Genomic DNA, 17,242 nt, shown 5'->3' with positions numbered 1-17,242 from the left:
GGGCGGTTGTCAAGGCCTGTGGAGCAAGTGGGTTCTAGACCTCCCTACCATCACTTCCCTGAGGGTAACTCTGCGTGTGTAATTTTATATACTGGACTACTATATATGACTTTATTTGAATTAAGCTTTCAGCCTCTAAAAAATGTTTGAAGTTCATAGATCCAGTTTAAATGCCATCATTTTAGGCCCAGAGATGTTAAGATATCTGCGCACCCTCAACTCTTTTGGGACATGTGTTTTAAGTTATCTATGGTGGTGGGACAGCTTTTGGATTCCTCTCCCTTCCTGCACTACAGAAGTTAATGAAAGTACCCCTCATGGGTAGCATGAGAATTATGATATCCTCTCTGCTGAATAGATCAGAGGAGATAATATGTTTGAAAGAGTTTCAGTAGGGTAAGGAACCAAGAGTGCTTCTTGTTGAGAAATTTGTTAGTGAGATGAATGTGGTTCTGACTTAGGAAATGTCAGATGTGATTCTTGTAGGTTCATGAAAGAGAACACGAACCGTAAGGGCTGGCAGAAAAATGTATTTAGGCTTACTTAGGTGCTATATGTAGCTCCTTGATGTTCACGGATGGAGGGGGTCCACTGTTGGCCAGTGGGCAGCAGTACACCTAAATTACCTCTGACCAACTGAGGCAGGGGGAGGGAAGCTCTGAATTAGTATCTTAGAAAAACTGAGAACTTGACAATCATGAGGTGCAGGCAGAAATCACACTGGGCCGGTCAGTAATTTAGTGTGTCAAAGTTCAAGATAAATCATTGGGTGGTTTGTTCATTTAATTTCTACTGTTGAGGGAGACAGAATAGTTATTTCCTGGGGTGCTTCCCAGCAAGTAGGAGTAACACATGGCAGCAAGAGCATGAATGCTGGAGCAGATGACCTCTGTTCTAATACCTGTTGTGAGACTTGGGATAAATTACTTAAGTCTCTGTGCCTCAATTTTCCCATCTATATAATGGAAATGCTGATAATAATAGTACATACGTCATAGCATTGTTGTAAGGATTAAATGAGTTTATATGCAACAAGTTTAGAACAGGGCTTGGCACATAGAAGGTATGGGATGGGTGTTTGCAATAATGTGTATTCTTCTTTTTGAAAGATTTATTCTTATGTATTTGAGAGAGAGAAAGAGAGCATAAGTGAGCTCAGGGAAAGAAGCAGAGGGAGAGAGAGAGAGTGAAGGAGAGAAGTAGACTCCTCGCAGAGCTCAGAGCCTGACACAGGGCTCGATCTCATGAACCTGAGATTGCTACCTGAGCCAAAATAAAGAATCAGATGCTCAACCAACTGAGCCACCTAGGTCCCCCCAATAATGTATGTTCTTTTTTCTTTTTAAGATTTTATTCATTTATTCATGAGAGACAGAGAGAGAGAGAGAAAGAGAGAGAGAGAGAGAGAGAGAGGCAGAGACACAGGCAGAGGGAGAAGGAGGCTCCATGCAAGGAACCTGATATGGGACTCGATCCCAAGACTCCAGAATCACACCCTGGGCTGAAGGCAGGTGCCAAACTGCTGAGCCACCCAGGGATCCCAATAATGTATGTTCTTATGAGATGCTCAGTGTTTTTCAAATCTTTTTCAAGAAGCTAGTCCTGCCCATTCTGACATGTGTTTTCCTGTAGGCAACTCTGAACATGAGGGGTCCTGATGAATGTGCTGCATAATTCTAGTGCTTTGGGCTATCTGCTAAAGACAGGTCTTTGCGAATGGGTGAAGTGTTCCCTGGGAGTCCAGGCATGGGTGTCTCTGGGGACTGATATCCTTCCCATCATTGCCAAATACACAAACTGGCTTTTTTTAGAGATCAGAGTAAAACCTCTTCTAAGCAATTTCCACCTACTGCTACCCTCTTTTGTCAGTACCAGGGTAATAACCCAAAGCTATAAAAGCAGGAGAAACATTTATCAATTGATTGATTAACTAACAATCAGTGAACAAGTATTTAAGTAGTGTTTTCTATGTGTTTAGCAGTGTGCTAACTATCCCCTGGAGAAATAAAAGAAATATAAAACAGGATCCCAAACCTCACATTAAGGCCCCCAAAATGCCTAACTGGGAAATGATTATAAAACAGATACTAAATTTAGATGTAGAGAGCAAAGTATTTGGAGAAGAATTTCTCTAGCTCTGAATGATGTTTTGGAGGGTTTGGGCCCTAAATTGGATCATAAATGATGAGCCTGCATTCAAAATGGAAGGCCTGGGACCAAGCTGGCCATTCTTGGTGCAATGTACCCAAAACCAGTCTGACTAGAGGGTTGGGGTGTGGGAGAAGAGAGGACATGACATTGGACAGGTACTGAGACCAGATTGTAAAAAAGCTTAGAAATCAGGCAGAGACATTGGGCATTTCCCAGGCAGGACTGAATAGTGGTGAAAGTACCAAGACCAGAGTCAAGATGGCCCTGATGTCACTCTCAGCTGTACGAACAATCAGCTGGGTGATCTCAAGCCCATCGTTTTCCTGGACCCAGGAATGAGTGAGATGGCCCAGTCTAGCCTCCATATTTCTGAGGTGGAAGGGCATAAGAAGTTACAGAGGTCTCATGAAAGTGCCACAAGGAAAGGAAATTTGTGGCAATGTGTGAGGGATGGGTAATGGTATCAGGGAGACCAGCTGGCTACTGCCAAAGCCCAAGAATGCATAATGAAGGCCTGTATAAAGTACATTGCTGACAAAATGAAGTCAGAAGGGTAAATTCAAGAGACAGCAACAGTAGCATCTAGATAGCAAAGGCTAGGATGAAAAACAGCCAGGTCTAGAGCCCAGGGCTTGGTTATTTGGGTGTAAGAATAAGAGGATGGGTCAAAGATAATTCTAAGGCTTTAGCAATAAATAAAACCCCTGCCTCTACACATTCATAAAGGTGGTAAAATGTTGTGGACAGAAATACTAGCGTGGTAGTCAGACTGACTTGGGATTGAGTTTGGCTCTATCTTTCCCTAACTGAATGACTTGGGCGAGTTTTGAAACTTCTATCAGTTTCGGATTCCCCATCCATAAATAAAGATAACCTCAAAGGGTTGAAAATAGAGCTACCCTACGACCCAGCAATTGCACTGCTGGGGATTTACCAGATGCAGATGCAGTGAAATGGCAGGACACCTACACCCCTATGTTTATAGCAGCAATGTCCACAATAGCCAAACTGTGGAACGAACCCCAGTGTCTATTGAAAGATGATGGATAAAGAAGATGTGGTCTATGTATACAATGGAATATTACTCAGCCATTAGAAACGACGAATGCCCATCATCTGCTTCAATGTGGATAGAACTGGAGGGTATTATGCTGAGTGAAGTAAGTCAATTGGAGAAGGACAAACATTATATGGTCTCATTCATTTGGGGAATATAAAAAATAGTGAAAGGGATTATAGGGGAAAGGAGAGAAAATAAGTGGGAAAAATCAGAGAGGGAGACAAAACATGAGAGACTCCTAACTCTGGGAAACAAACAAGGGGTAGTGGAAGGGGAGGTGGGTGGGGGGTGGGGGTGACTGGGTGATGGGCACTGAGGGGGACGCTTGATGGCATGAGCACTGGGTGTTATGCTATATGTTGGCAAATCGAACTCCAATAAAAATACACAAGGAAGGAATAAAGAAAGAAAGAAAGAAAAAAGAAAGAAAGAAAGAACCTGCTTTATAGAATTATGGTAATGTGCACTTGAGATAACACACTTAAAAGGATCAGCACTTGCCTTTGCACATGGTAGGTGCTCTGTTGATGTTAGCTTTTATTGCTTATTAACTGAGCACTTATAAAGTGTTACACACTGAGATAGATGTCAGGATTCAGAGAAGAAAGAGGCATGGCCTCTGCCTTGATGACACCCACAGATAAGTATCATCTCCTATGCAGGAAGAATTGCTCCAACATTCCCTGTAAGCCTTCCGGATTAACTAAAATGGTGCCTCTCTTCATGTAGGTGAAGGTAGAGCTGTAGAGTTCTACAGATGTGTTTCCTTTCATATTCTATCTGTGCCTTATCAGGAGGGGACCAAGTTATTATCAGAAAATAGGCCAGGCATTCCGTAGACCTATCTAATAACCCTGGCTAACATGCTACCAGCCCTGTTCACCCCTTCAAAGATAATACTTCTCTCTCTTTCTCTCTTTTCTTTCATGACCTAACCAAAGCAATACATCAGAAAACACAGACATTTGTCTACCTCAAATAAGCCTTGAGCATATCTCTGAAATAACTCCTTCCATTTAAAAATGTGAGTGTAGTTTTCGGATGCTTCTTACATTTGCAACGTGTCCACACCAACTGATGTGCAGTGAAATTGCTCCATGATGGGAGGGAGAATTAGAAGTTCTCAGGAAACACAGGAGTCACTATGGCTTTCCTCTACTCTGTGCTTTATATATCCACACTTATCTCTTCATACCTCTTGGTGGCCACGGGAGTCCAAGTCAGAAAAGGAGTGCACAGAACATCTGCTTCCCCATGGAGACCATCTGTTCTTAGACACAGAGCATCTGAAGGAAGGTAGCTGGGACATGAGAACCTTCCTAGGTCTCTTGGCCAATTTACCTTCTCCAGGGAGTTAGAAGCAGACTTCTTTTCTCTGTCCTCTAAGAAACTGTCCTGCCAGAAGACATATGTTTGGATCGTTAGAGAAAGTTAGGGAGGTCATCTCTCTTGGTATTATAAAGGTAGAGAAGGAGACAAGAAACAGGTCTTTTAAACTTTGCAACAAACTCACTGCAAATGCAACATAAGATACAGAGGAAGAATTTTGGAAGTGAAAGGGAGTTGTAGGGATAAGGGAGGAGAAATTTGCATAGTTGAGATCCTTGACTCAGAGGTATGAGGAATTTTTGCAGGAGTATGGGCTGGGCCTAATATCTGGAGTTTTGTAGTCTCTTATTCCCTTCTTCTTTGCTCAAATGAGATTAGGCCAATTCTGGGAACTTATACCTTCTCTCTGTCACATTCCTGTTAACTGGCTCCATTTCAACAGATGGCCTCTTTTGGATGGTACATAGACCTTTGACATCTGTGAGGATTGATAATGTCCAGAACTATCCACAAATCCCCAAGTTTGTGAACGTGGAAACATTTGTATAAGCTTCTGGCTTTCTCCCAAACCATATGTTTCTTATACTTGCCTCACATCACAGGTTAACCACCTTTTCAACTTGAACTGAAGTTCAATCTATCACATTATGATGATTTTTCTTTTTCTCACACATAAATCAGTTTTCATTAAGGAAAAAAAAAAAAAAACCACCTTGTGAAAGTTCTTGTAAGACCAGCAATGAATGAAGAACCATAGCAGCATAAGAAACTGGGTCATCAGTGGTCTCCTAAGGGAGTCCCCTTTGTATACCACCTCTAAGAGGTCCAAGATTCAAAGCTGGGCCTCTATATGCAATAGATCACTGTGTGTATGAGTCTTCATGGTTGTTCATGAATAGTCTAAATTGGCAATATAGGTCTGGGAGTATCACAGTCTTTCTTCCTCTCCATACTTCATTCTTGGTCTTCTCAGACCACAGGTTCCATGGCACACATGAAAGCTCCCTCTCACTGAACCTCTGGGCAAAGGCAGGCAGAGAAGAATAGCAGTAATGAAAGCAACTTCTTCCTAAAGATCTGTATAATTCAAGCCCATCTCCTATACCTTCTACATGTGGGAAACAATAAAGGATGTTTATTGCTATGACCCTAGGTCTTCTGAACAATCAAGAAAAGATCAACCTTACGTATCTCTTGATGATTCATTTCCTCCTGCTTACTAATCAGACTTGAAGCAATGTCTAATGAGAAATACATATGTGATCTTGAAAACAAAAGTAGAAGGTCAAAAACTCTGTGGAGGGAGGGGAAATAAACTTATCAAAAATATATACAGATATAGTTACTGTGATCGAGTATGCATTTAGTTTAGAGTTTCCTGGCAATAAAGGCAAAAAGAAAAAAAACCAACAAATTATTCTTCAGGAGAGATACTTTTTCTTGGTAACAAATCTTGAATGTGGAGACTTATGCAAAAGGAATTCAATGACAAAGTGGACCATGCCCTAATAGTGTTTACAAAATAAACAAAAGATTCCATGTATAACCATTTCCCAAGTTGCCTCTTAATAATAGCAGGAATCCAGTCATTAAAAACACTTAGTCATAAATTTTGCCTCAGGGGAAAAAGAGTAAAACAATCACTATCAAGTTGGTGGAGTAAGGATTGGGTAGAGATATAGGTAAAAAAAAAAAAAAAGGTAGAATGTTGATAATTGTTGAAACTGGTTTGAGGGTATATGGGGATCATTGCACTATTCTATTTATTTGCATACATTTGAAATCTTCCACAACAAAAAGCAAAACAAAAACAAAAGAAAATAACATAGCTGAAAGCATTTGGCAGCCAGGGAAGTTAAGCTGATATGTTCTCTCACAAAGACTGTATTCTGTTTGATGAGATTTTAAGGTAAACAGATATAATGGTATACTCAATTTTTGAAAATTGATCAGGTGAGCTGTGGAGCACTTGGCAATATTTAGAACAAGCCCCAAGGCACTGCAGACTTGACTATATAAGCAAGCACATTCCTAGCTAATTGTAGTGGCAGGTTACTGACACACTTAGGACAGCAAGCTACCAACAAGTGGTGGGGAAAGCCAGATTCAAATACCTTCACTGCAGTTCTTCAGGGCAAAGAAGTCCACTGCAGACAAGCTTCGGTTGCCACTTGAGATGTATTCCAGGGCCACTCGGAAGGGATTCTCTGGGCGCCCAATTCTTCCCTGGAGCACTGTCCAACTGGTTGCATTGAAAAGCAGAGGGGAAGAGCATAGAAAAACAGTGATGAGAAGCAGGCCTAGCTTGCACAAAGATTATGTTTCTGCAGTGATTTTAGGACCCACACTCTTCATGGGCACCAAGAGGTGCAACCCTAAGAGGCCCTGAGAACGATGACTCTGACAGCAACACACAAACATTTATTTCCTTCTTGTCCAGCTAACCCAGAGACCTATTTCTCCAAGCCACTGATGTTTCTTTTGTCATATTCTTTCAGGCAATTGCAGACCTTTGGACATTTTTAGTAGTTAATCTTACAGGAAAAAAATATACTTACTTAAGAATACCTGCCAGTAGGGTGAAGGGGTAGTCTTGAAAAACATTTGTCGGTGTATTCATAATTAGCCCTAGAAAGAATTTTGGCTTTCAGAATTTTTTCTGATCCCAAAGTCTAATCACTCTTGGGTTTGCTGTATGGTTACTTGAGGGAAGCAAGCTAGGGCTATTTATTTACTTGAGGAAAATTAAAGTGCACTGAAGCATGTATTTTGGGGTAAAAGGTACCTAAGATTGGTGTGAACTCTGCAAAAAGGTGCAAACAGAGGAAGATAGAAGTAGGTCGAATGGTGAGCTCTGCAAGCATCTATGATCAAGGACACTGACATCGCTGGAGAACAGAGAATAAGCGAAATGAACATTATTTTACACCTCACTCATGCTATTAACCTCTGGGAATAGCCTCCTGTCACTGATTGGAACATCAGATTTACTTTCAGCCATTGATTCAGGTTTTTTAAAAAATATATATAGTTATGTCGAAAATTTTGCATGGTGAGTGGAAATTACCTGAACTGTTTCATATTTTTTTCCTTTAAAAAACAGTTTTATTGAGGTTTATTTGACACACAGTTAAATTGCATGTCCTAAAAATGTATAGTTTGGAGAGTTAAAGAGTATAAATTGATGAGGTTTGCCATATATATACACTCATGAACTCATGATGTTTCATATTGTCCTACCACTATGTAGGGCCTCAGGTAGGTTGGCCCATAAAAGAGTGAAGGAATTTAGGAAAGATTAGCTTTCTGTTAAAAAAAATGTTTAAAGTACCCCCTCGCCCGCAAGGTATAAAGTGATGCTCACTATAAGAAATATATATATTTTTAAATTTTTATTTATGATAGTCACAGAGAGAGAGAGAGAGAGAGGCAGAGACACAGGCAGAGGGAGAAGCAGGCTCCATGCACCGGGAGCCCGATGTGGGATTCGATCCCGGGTCTCCAGGATCGCGCCCTGGGCCAAAGGCAGGCGCCAAACCGCTGCGCCACCCAGGGATCCCCCACTATAAGAAATATTAAAGATCCAGCTATTCAGAAAAGTTGGTAAAGGAAACTAAAAGTCACCCAGACACTCATTACCCAGAGAGAACCATGGCCAAAACTAGTGTAGCCTTTTAGCTATACTTTTATATAAACAAGACCATTTTACTTGTGCTCTCTGTGACTGGACTTTGCCACTCAATGGCATGTCAGGAGACAATAAGTATAGACTATGTGATGAGTTCAATGATTGCATTTTTAATGATTTGTGCATTGCTTCTGAATTTTCCTCTTCACGATCATGCTGAGGCTAGCCCTGTGCACTTCTGTAAATACTGCCTTCAGACAAATTCTTAGGCCCCAAGTCAAAGTGCATGTACATTGAAAACTCTGAGCATATTGTCAGTCTTCCAACAGTGAATCAGAGAGCCCATTTCTCCATCTGCTTGTTAACACTGGACCTCATCAAATCTTTCCTGACTTTACTGCCTTTCGGTGATGAAGGCAACACCTAAGGCAATCAGTGGTCTTTCGGCAGGGCGCCCTTGGATGGCAGTTTTGAGTTTCCAGTCCTGCCATGTGGCGGGGCATGCAGTCGGAATCTGCTGAGTGAAGAAGGTAGTTTTGTTCTCTAACTATGCTCTTCTGTACTTAATTCAGATCACTGAAGCCAATGCCTCAGCCATTTAATACAAGTGTATTAAGTTTCCCCACAATAGATGCTGTTGCAGGGATTATTGCTGTTGTAAAGTGTGTTCCCTGTTACTGTACCCAGCAGGATTTCTATCCAAAATAAAACCAGTGCAATTGAATAAGGAAAAGGAGGCCTTTCGGTTTAAATGTGGAGCTGTCAAAGAAATAAATATTTGAAAAGAAAATGTAAACGTGGGGTTCTTAAGAAAAAAACAAACAAGCAAAGAGAGCAGAATTATTCTTGTCCTTCTGAAGAAATAAAGAACCCTATTTTTGAGGAAAGATGGTGGAAAAACGCATGCCTATTCATATTCTGCCAAAATCGTAGCTCTCTGCTGCAAGGAATGATGGATTTTAATTCCAGGTACACTGTGGCCCTTGACAATGATTTCCATTTCTATATTGGCACTAGCCCTCTGGATAAATGTGTCAAGAGTTTTAGGAATTAGTTTCTGAGTTACTGATGCAATAACTTTTGTCTGAAATTCTCTGGCCTCCCATAGTTTACTGCTGCAGCTTTAATAACTTTCAGAGCAGTTGCCAAACATGTATTTTATGACCAGGGAAATTGGGACAAGAAAAGGGCAAGCTTGTACCTAGGGTCAGCTTTGTTTAAAAGACAGCAGGAACCCCAGGAAAAACAAACACAAGCTCTCTTTTCGGTCTGACTCCATTTTCTTTGCTCATATCCCCACAGTCATGAAACTCCCTTATTAGGGTTCTGTTTCCCTCTTTGGCTGAAGCAACTCTAGTTGTGCTTGCAGGAGGGAAGGTTATGTTCTGACCTAGATCCTCCTAGAGACCAACGTGCAGCTGTGTCCATGTCCTGGGGACTTGTGGCTATCTTTGCACCGGTCCTTTAATCAATCAACTTGACCGTGTGGGGAGTCCATCTGGATTCTGGGAAGCCAGAAAAACTATATGAGCAGCCTGTCACCATCCATTATCTTCCAGTTGTCTCTCTAGAATTCTTCACTTCCAGTTTTGGCTCTGCCCCTCAAGTGTCTGATGACTTTGAACAAGGCACTTCACTCTGAATGCCTGAAATTTTGGATGTTTTTTGATCAATGTATTCTCAATCAGAGGAAGTTTTTCCAATTTTGTGTGAATTTGCTGAGAAAAAACAAACAAACAAAACCTGACCGCACATTTTTGCTGAATGGCTACATCATATTGAATAAATTGGAATACAACAACAACAACAAAAAGTCAGAAGGGTTGGTTTGTGAATATTAAGGTCCATTTCTGACCTGAAGGTTGGAAATAGGTACGTATAAAGGATGCTCAGTTGGGGGCAAGTCCTGGGTTCTGGTTGTGGACCCCCACAGGTTAAGGTAAGTTCCTATACCTACTTGGGTTTTAGTTTCTTTGTTAGCAAAATGCAAGGGTTGGATCAAAAGTTCTCTAAGGTCCCTTACTGATTGGGTGCTTATATTTCTCTAGCAATTTGTAGGAGTCTTAGTGACAAAACACCTGATGAAACCCCTGAAAGCCGCAATGCACAAACAATATTCCACAGAGAGTGGAAGGAAGAAGTGATTAGTCAAAGAATTACATATTTATATCTGTAAAGAGACTAAGTTCCATCTCCTTAGAAAAATGGAGAGACTTGCCCAAGGTCACACTTACAGTTACCTGCAGACCTAAGATTAAAATCAAATATATTATTGTTCCCAGACTGCAAGGACAGAAAACAATGCAACCTACAGATCAGTTGGTATACTCAGTCACCACTCTGTATCACTGGAATCCCAGAAATAGAAAAGGAGATGTCTACTTTGCTTTAATAGAAGAAACACCAGTCTGGATTTTAAGGACAAACAGGCCAACCAGATAGTAAAATATATTGTCACAAAATTGACACACAAAACAAAAAATTCCTAAAAAGCCCTGTCATGGTCTTAAGAATCTCCAAGGCTCCCACCACTCCATACCAAGTTAGTCTGTACGTGTTTAAAGGAAATCGTCAGCACAACTGATGTAAGGCAAGCTGCTGACTAGTTTCAAGGGTTAGCATCCATGACTCAAGGAGGATGAAGGCATGAAGTTGTTTTTTAAGCCTAGGAGGAAGGGGAACTTTTTGATGGCCTGTGAGGTGTATGGATGGCAGTTGACAAGACAGAGGAATGTATGTTACTTTGCTACTGTGTAGTATTCTAATAGGCATGATGTTGACACAGGATTGGCTCACAAAAGCAAGCCCTCAAACCCCACATGCTATTCAATGGAATGCCTTTCTTTCTTTTTTTAGAGTTTTTTTTTTTTTATTATTTACTCATGAGAGATACAGAGAGAGGCAGAGATATAGGCAGAAGGAGAAGCAGGTTCCCTGCAGGGAGCCCAATGTAAGACTCGATCCCAGGACCCTGGGATTACAACCTGAGCTGAAAGTAGACACTCAACCACTGAGCCACCTGGATGCTCCTCAATGGAATGCCTTTCTGAGATGACTTTGGTTGCTGCAATATCAGGAGGCCTAGAGTCAGTCCTCAGCTCCACCATCAACTCAGCTAAGTGACTTTGGGCAAATAATTTAACTTCTCTGATCTTCAGCTTCCTTACTTTTGAGATGGAAATCATAATACCTAGCTCACTGGGTTGTTGTGAGGATTTGTCAGAAGGATATATGCAAAGGAACATCCTTTTGGGGGGTTCTCAATAGTGAGAGCTATTTTTACAGAAGACCACAGCTTTCTTCACAGAATGGCACTGGTCCATGAACCTATCAGCATCTCAACTAATTTATGAGATTCCAGGGGGAAAGGAATGTAGGTAAAAGAAAGAGAGAAAAACATTTGCAATTTATCAATAGCAGACACCTTATTTATTTAAGCCAGAAAAAAAGTCTTCATTTTTAAATGGATCTTTATGTGTTAAGCACAACCCAAGAAATCATGTTGAAATACCCATACGACAAAATATATTAGTGACTATGATAGGATGTCAACATTCTGCTCAGAGCCCTCCAAAGGTACTCATCTTACTTTAGAGTAAAAGCCTCTCATTTACCTTTGTATCATCTGTGGTATGTGGAAAGATGCCTTGTGTCTAATCTCGGTTAGAATTTGTTGAATTCCATTTCTCAGGTATTTATTGGTGTTTTGTTGTACACTAAATAAAGCATTAAATACTCAGGGGATCATAAGGGTTTAAGATTTAGCTTGGCATTCCAGGTGCTTACAGACTAGAGAGAAAGAATAAAAGTAAATACCAACATTTATAGTGAATGGCAGTATAGAAAGGTAAGTGAGTGGCATAGGCTCTATGTACAATTAAAAGTTAGAAGGCAAAATGATGTGTTCGGGTTGGGTGACCACAAGAGGTGTAACTTAAGGGTGGGTTATGAAGAGGGGGAAGGAATTAGGAATAGGGTGATGCAGAAATACCTTGTATCTCTAGACACGATATTTGTTGAATGAGAGAACAAGTACATGAACACATTTCTGTTAAATCAGACAAGATTCTGACATTCTTGGATAAAACTTATATTCTAGCAGCACTGAGTTCATCTGAAAGTTCATGTCAGTTCATTATTGTTAGCTCTCATCCATTCAGGTAATGGATGCCTTCCCTGTTAGGAGGAACCTAAGGAGTGGGAAAATTTGAAGGTTGAGGGCTGTTTGCAGGTTGGTTCATCATGTAGTTCTTGGCTCCCAATTTGCTCATAGGTCTGTTCTTTAAAGGGGCAGGGCAAGGGAAAGCAGCCATCAAATTAGCTCTTATCCAAGTGCCCAAGAAAGGAATCAGAGAATTGAAGTAATTGAGACATGGAGGGATCTCAGTGCTCAATGAGGAGAGGTCCATCTGATGCGTGAATGTCCTCTACAAGGCAGGTCAACCTTAAACCAAGTTAATATGAATATTAACAAGAACAACAACAATAGTTAATACTCCTGAAGGCCTACAGTATACCATGCTTCCAGCTAAGTTTCAAATATTTATTTATTTGAGGGGGGGTGGGGGGGAGAGTGGGAGAGTGGAGCAGACTCTCCACTGAGCAGAGAGCCCGAAGCAGGGCTGGATCTCCCTACCAGGATATCACAACCTGAGCTGAAACCAAGAGTTGGACACTGAACCAACTGAGCCACCCAGGTATCCTTCTGACTCCCTCCACTGAATTTTAAACTCAGATTACTGTGACTCCCTAGTCCTTAGATACACTATTTTAAACTTCCTTTTTAGAGCTTCCTGAGGTTAGAAACTGTGTCTTCCTGAGGCTTTGTTCTAACTTCTGGTGCTGATGAACAAGGCTGGGGGCCGGAAGCTAAAAGAAGTGGTCATCTGCATGTTCTGTAGTTCTAACAAGAGCAAAGTCATTTAGGTGGTGACTAGGCCTCTTGCCAAGACAGCCAAACTCACGGGTTAAGCAGAGGATGATGGAAACCACATAAATTAGACAACCAGTGTGTCCCTGTCTGGTAGAGATGAGTCACACGACTATCATTGTTCGGGAGTGCAACACTGTCGAGGCCCAGGCTCTGCTGCTGACATTCCTTCACATGTCTCTTTGCTAAGACTCTCTTGACAAGTGTCCGGACGTATGTGTGAAGATGTGAAGATTTGTGAGAAACAAGAAACTGAGCCTGTGGGAGTTCGTGTAGATCAATACAGGAAAAAAAAAAAAAAAAAAAAAAAAGCCAATTGCACTTTTCTCCCTAATCTCATCCTAAAGGAAAAAAAAACACATAACTTTCAAATTTTTCTTAAAATATACCTTGTAGTAATTCTGCAGCAAATACAAACCATTCAGCACTATTTTTTATCGTTTCCATTAAATCAGCCTGCATTTAAAGCATTTTTTATGGGAGATAGTAGGGAGAAAATGCCAGATCAATGTAAATTTTAGTGTGAAGTCCTTTGTTGCTTGTTAATTTTCTGTAGTAATAATAACACTTGGTATGTAGCATGAGGTCTTTCATCCAGGAACTCTTGGCTTTCTTATTCCCTTGCCCTTTACAATTTCCCAAAAGTTAGATGGATGTGCCCTGGAGAAGATCAGATCTGAGTAGAAATGAGGTTTTAGATTGATACTGGAATGTGGCTCCCACTGGCGCATGGTGGCAAAGAGCTGCCTGGAGGCTGAGAGTGGCTTCTGGCTCTGCTGGAGCAAAGGGGGTGCTTGCTCTGGCCACAGGTAGACTCGGTTGAAAATTTAACATTGGCAGCTGGAAAGCGGTTTAGGTTTATATCAGACATGCTGTATAGGTGACAGAGATCTGGAAGGTTGCCTGGCTTTCCTGGAGTGGGGGCTAAGAAAATGTTCCCAAACTGTATTTCTCCTAATTTTTCTCTCATGCTTTTGAGCAAAGAAAAAAAAAAAAAGAACGGGTTCCTTTTCCTGACTTCTCTTTAGCTTCTTCTCATTTTCCTTCCATACTTCCTTCCTCTCCTTCCCTTTTTCCTTCCTTCAAAGAAACATATTAAGACCGCAAATTCTGGAGCCAGATTTCATGTTTTATAATCTCAATTCTGTCTCCTTTTGGCTGTGACCTTTGACCAGCTACCTAACCTAGCCTGTCTGTGCCAGTGTTCTGTCATTAAAAGTGGAGATAATAATATAACTTTACAGGAGTGCTGTGAAGAGTGCATGAGTTAGGACACATAGGGCACTCAGCTGACACTCAATACTACTCTTACTGTGTTCGTGTTTCTTTTCTCTCCTAAACCCAGGGTGGCAGATGGCCTTTCAAGGAGTGACCTTAGAAGAAGGTGGAATAGGAAACTGATCATGTGGTGGGATTTGGGGAATTGGGGGAGAGCCTCCCATCTCAGAATACCAGGATTTTCGAGGCCTCTTTCGTTCCCTCCTGTGGAGATGAAGAGACAAAATGTACGAATGCAGATATCCCAGGGAACGTTGTTCCAAGCACTTTATTGGTCTGGGTCCATGTTTATTGATGATATGCATCTTTCCAGAAGGGATTTAAGGCAGAACATAAATAAAGCTATTTTATTTTATCTCATTTAATATTCACAATAAATGCATGAGACAGATACTATCATCCCCATTTTATAAGCAAGAAAATTGAGGCTCAGGGAGGCTTACACAACTTGCCCATGTAGTAAATGGTAAGAAGTGATACAAACCTGAGACTTTTTATCTAAAATCGCTTATACTTTCTACTATATTGTGCATCGGTTTACACTAATGCTAAATATAAATGATTACTTTTTTAGAAGAGCTTTTTGGTGGGTTGCAGGTGATTAGTATTTGAAGTGTGCAGAAAAGGATGCATCCAAGAAATATTTTGGCTTCTTTTCAATGTTGCCCCAGACTGCCTTATTCCTTCTCTCTTTAGATTCCATATCATCCTAATCCAGGTTGGAATATTCAGGCTTGTGGAGGCAGGCATCCACTCAGCCCCTGGTTGAGATGCTTTCCTTCATTCTCTATAGCAAGCCGGGAATGGGAGATTGAATCTACCTCTACTGATCTAGTTTCTGAACCTTAGGAGTGAGGTGGACAGAAGTGGACTCATCATAGCCACAGCTGTCAAGGAAAATAATGTTTGAAGATGTGTTCTTAACTGGCCTCCATGTAACCAATCAGCTTGCGGAGTCAGCCCAATCTCTGCATTGTGCATGCAGTGGAACCTCCTGGATGTTCAGGCTTACCCCCCCACCCCCAGGACTTCTACACTTCCTACTCCCATCACCTGAGTTAGATGCCTACTGAGAACAAGTTATTCTTGTTCTCAAGCCTGTTTATGCCATTTGTGCTCATTCCAACAATAGCAAGAAAAACTTGAATTGCTTTGTAAAGATTAGTAGTGAGAAATCACTAAACGTAATTGCTGTTTAATTTGGTATACATGGAGCCACAGAAAAAATCCGGGGGAAAAATCTTAAAAATCTACAAGTTTTCAGGTTATTTCCCAAGTATTTTAAAATTACTTCCGGTTTAGAGAAACTGAAATTGAAAATCGTGGATGTGGTGTTGAGGTGTCCTGAACTTGGTTTATGGAGAAAGGTAGAGCACAGCTCCAGTCACCAGGCCCACACGGGAAGCAAAGGTGTTGGTCTTCCATCAAGAGATTAGTGAATAAGCATGCATCTAGCATCTAGAAGTTATAAGTAAAGACAAATGTTTAAGATGTCATTTGATTCCCAAGAAACTATTGGTCCCAAGCTTGTTGTCTAGAGGGCTTCTTCTTTGCTCTAGGTTGTATAAAAAAATGCCTGGAGGATTCCCTGGGTGTTTTGTTTTGTTTTGTTTTGTTTGTTCTTTCTAAAGGAGGTAACACTGATTACCAGGCAAAAAATTAAGTGAGAGAGAGCCTCAAATCGAGAGTAGGGAGCCTGAGAGTCCTGAAGTTCCTTTTTCAGTTCCTCTGCATTTTGGATTAAGTCCCATGCACGCTACCACCTCCTCTAGCATCTGCTGAATATTCCTCCTCAAAGAGGGACTCAGCTGAATTCTGGGCAAGGGATGGGAAAGGAGAGAGGGTTTGGTTGTTACCACATTCCAGGAATCACAAAATTATGGAAGTGAGCACCAGAGGGGATCCTGGTGGGGTTCCTGACTCCACAGGCTGATCAGGCAATCTCCCTGGCAGGGTGAGCTGTGGATTTTCTCAGGTTAGAGCCTCAGGTGATCATTTTTCCTAGGAGATTTGAGCATGTCACCCACCTGCAGACAGTAGGAATCTGGAATTTGGTTTCCTAACTCTGTTCCTTCTAGTAACTTTTTACCACCATCTGTTCTTTCCAAATACAACCTCTTTTTTCCCCCAAGCCAGCTCAGTGCAGTTAGTCCTTTTTAAAAAATATATCATCACTAAGGGAAAGGATAAAGACAATATTGAAACTTGGAACATGGCCATTTCTGTAGGACCTTTCCTTCAGCATGTCTGCTTCTAGGTTGAGCTCTCTGGTCCTGAGCGGAGCTGGGATTGGGGCTTTCATCATGTGCCCCCACCTCAATACCCATGATTTTCCAAGCCTGAAAGCAATTTTCCTTGTCCATGCTCAAATAACAGCCAGTTGCCCATCTTGCTCCCTAGAGAGCTAGCCTAAATGCCATTTAATGTGTTAATGTATTGATTGGTTCAATACAAATGTAAGCCTCTGCCAAGCAAAATGCTGACGCCCAAGCTCAGAGGCTCCATTTCAGTCATGAATCTCTGGCCAAGTCAAGCCACCCTGGGCTGAAACTGCATAAGGTAGGGTAGACCCTGTAAGCAAATTCTGGGGCTGGGATAGTGGCCAACTGGAGAAGGCTTGAGGGTCCTGGACAGGTCCTGGGTCAGGAGTGCCCACAGACTTGTCCCTACTGGAGATGATCCCCCATTCCACATGTTGCACTTGCCCTACCCTTTTGCTGAGTGACCATCCAGGGATGCAGAAGTAATTCCGGAGGCACTGATGGATCATGTTGTGAGCTCCTTAGTGCAGAGGGGCTCACTGACCCTGCTACAGGTATAAAGATATATAAGATACATATCTTATAAAGATATAAGACTGTCATGA

At 41.4% G+C, this 17,242-nt stretch overlaps 1 protein-coding gene across 1 annotated transcript in view; it reads right to left on the bottom strand.

Moving 5' to 3' along the window:
- The window catches only part of ALK (ALK receptor tyrosine kinase), a 673,225-nt gene that overhangs the window by 184,266 nt on the left and 471,717 nt on the right, over nt 1-17,242 (bottom strand). Inside the window, exon 5 of the mRNA XM_026016017.2 lies at nt 6,655-6,782. Within this exon, the coding sequence (XP_025871802.2) occupies nt 6,655-6,782 (128 nt within the window). The remainder of the gene's footprint in view (nt 1-6,654; nt 6,783-17,242) is intronic.

The sequence above is a fragment of the Vulpes vulpes genome, chromosome 8 (assembly GCF_048418805.1).
Source record: "Vulpes vulpes isolate BD-2025 chromosome 8, VulVul3, whole genome shotgun sequence".
Lineage (NCBI taxonomy): Eukaryota > Metazoa > Chordata > Mammalia > Carnivora > Canidae > Vulpes > Vulpes vulpes.
This window is presented reverse-complemented; position numbering and strand designations above follow the sequence as displayed.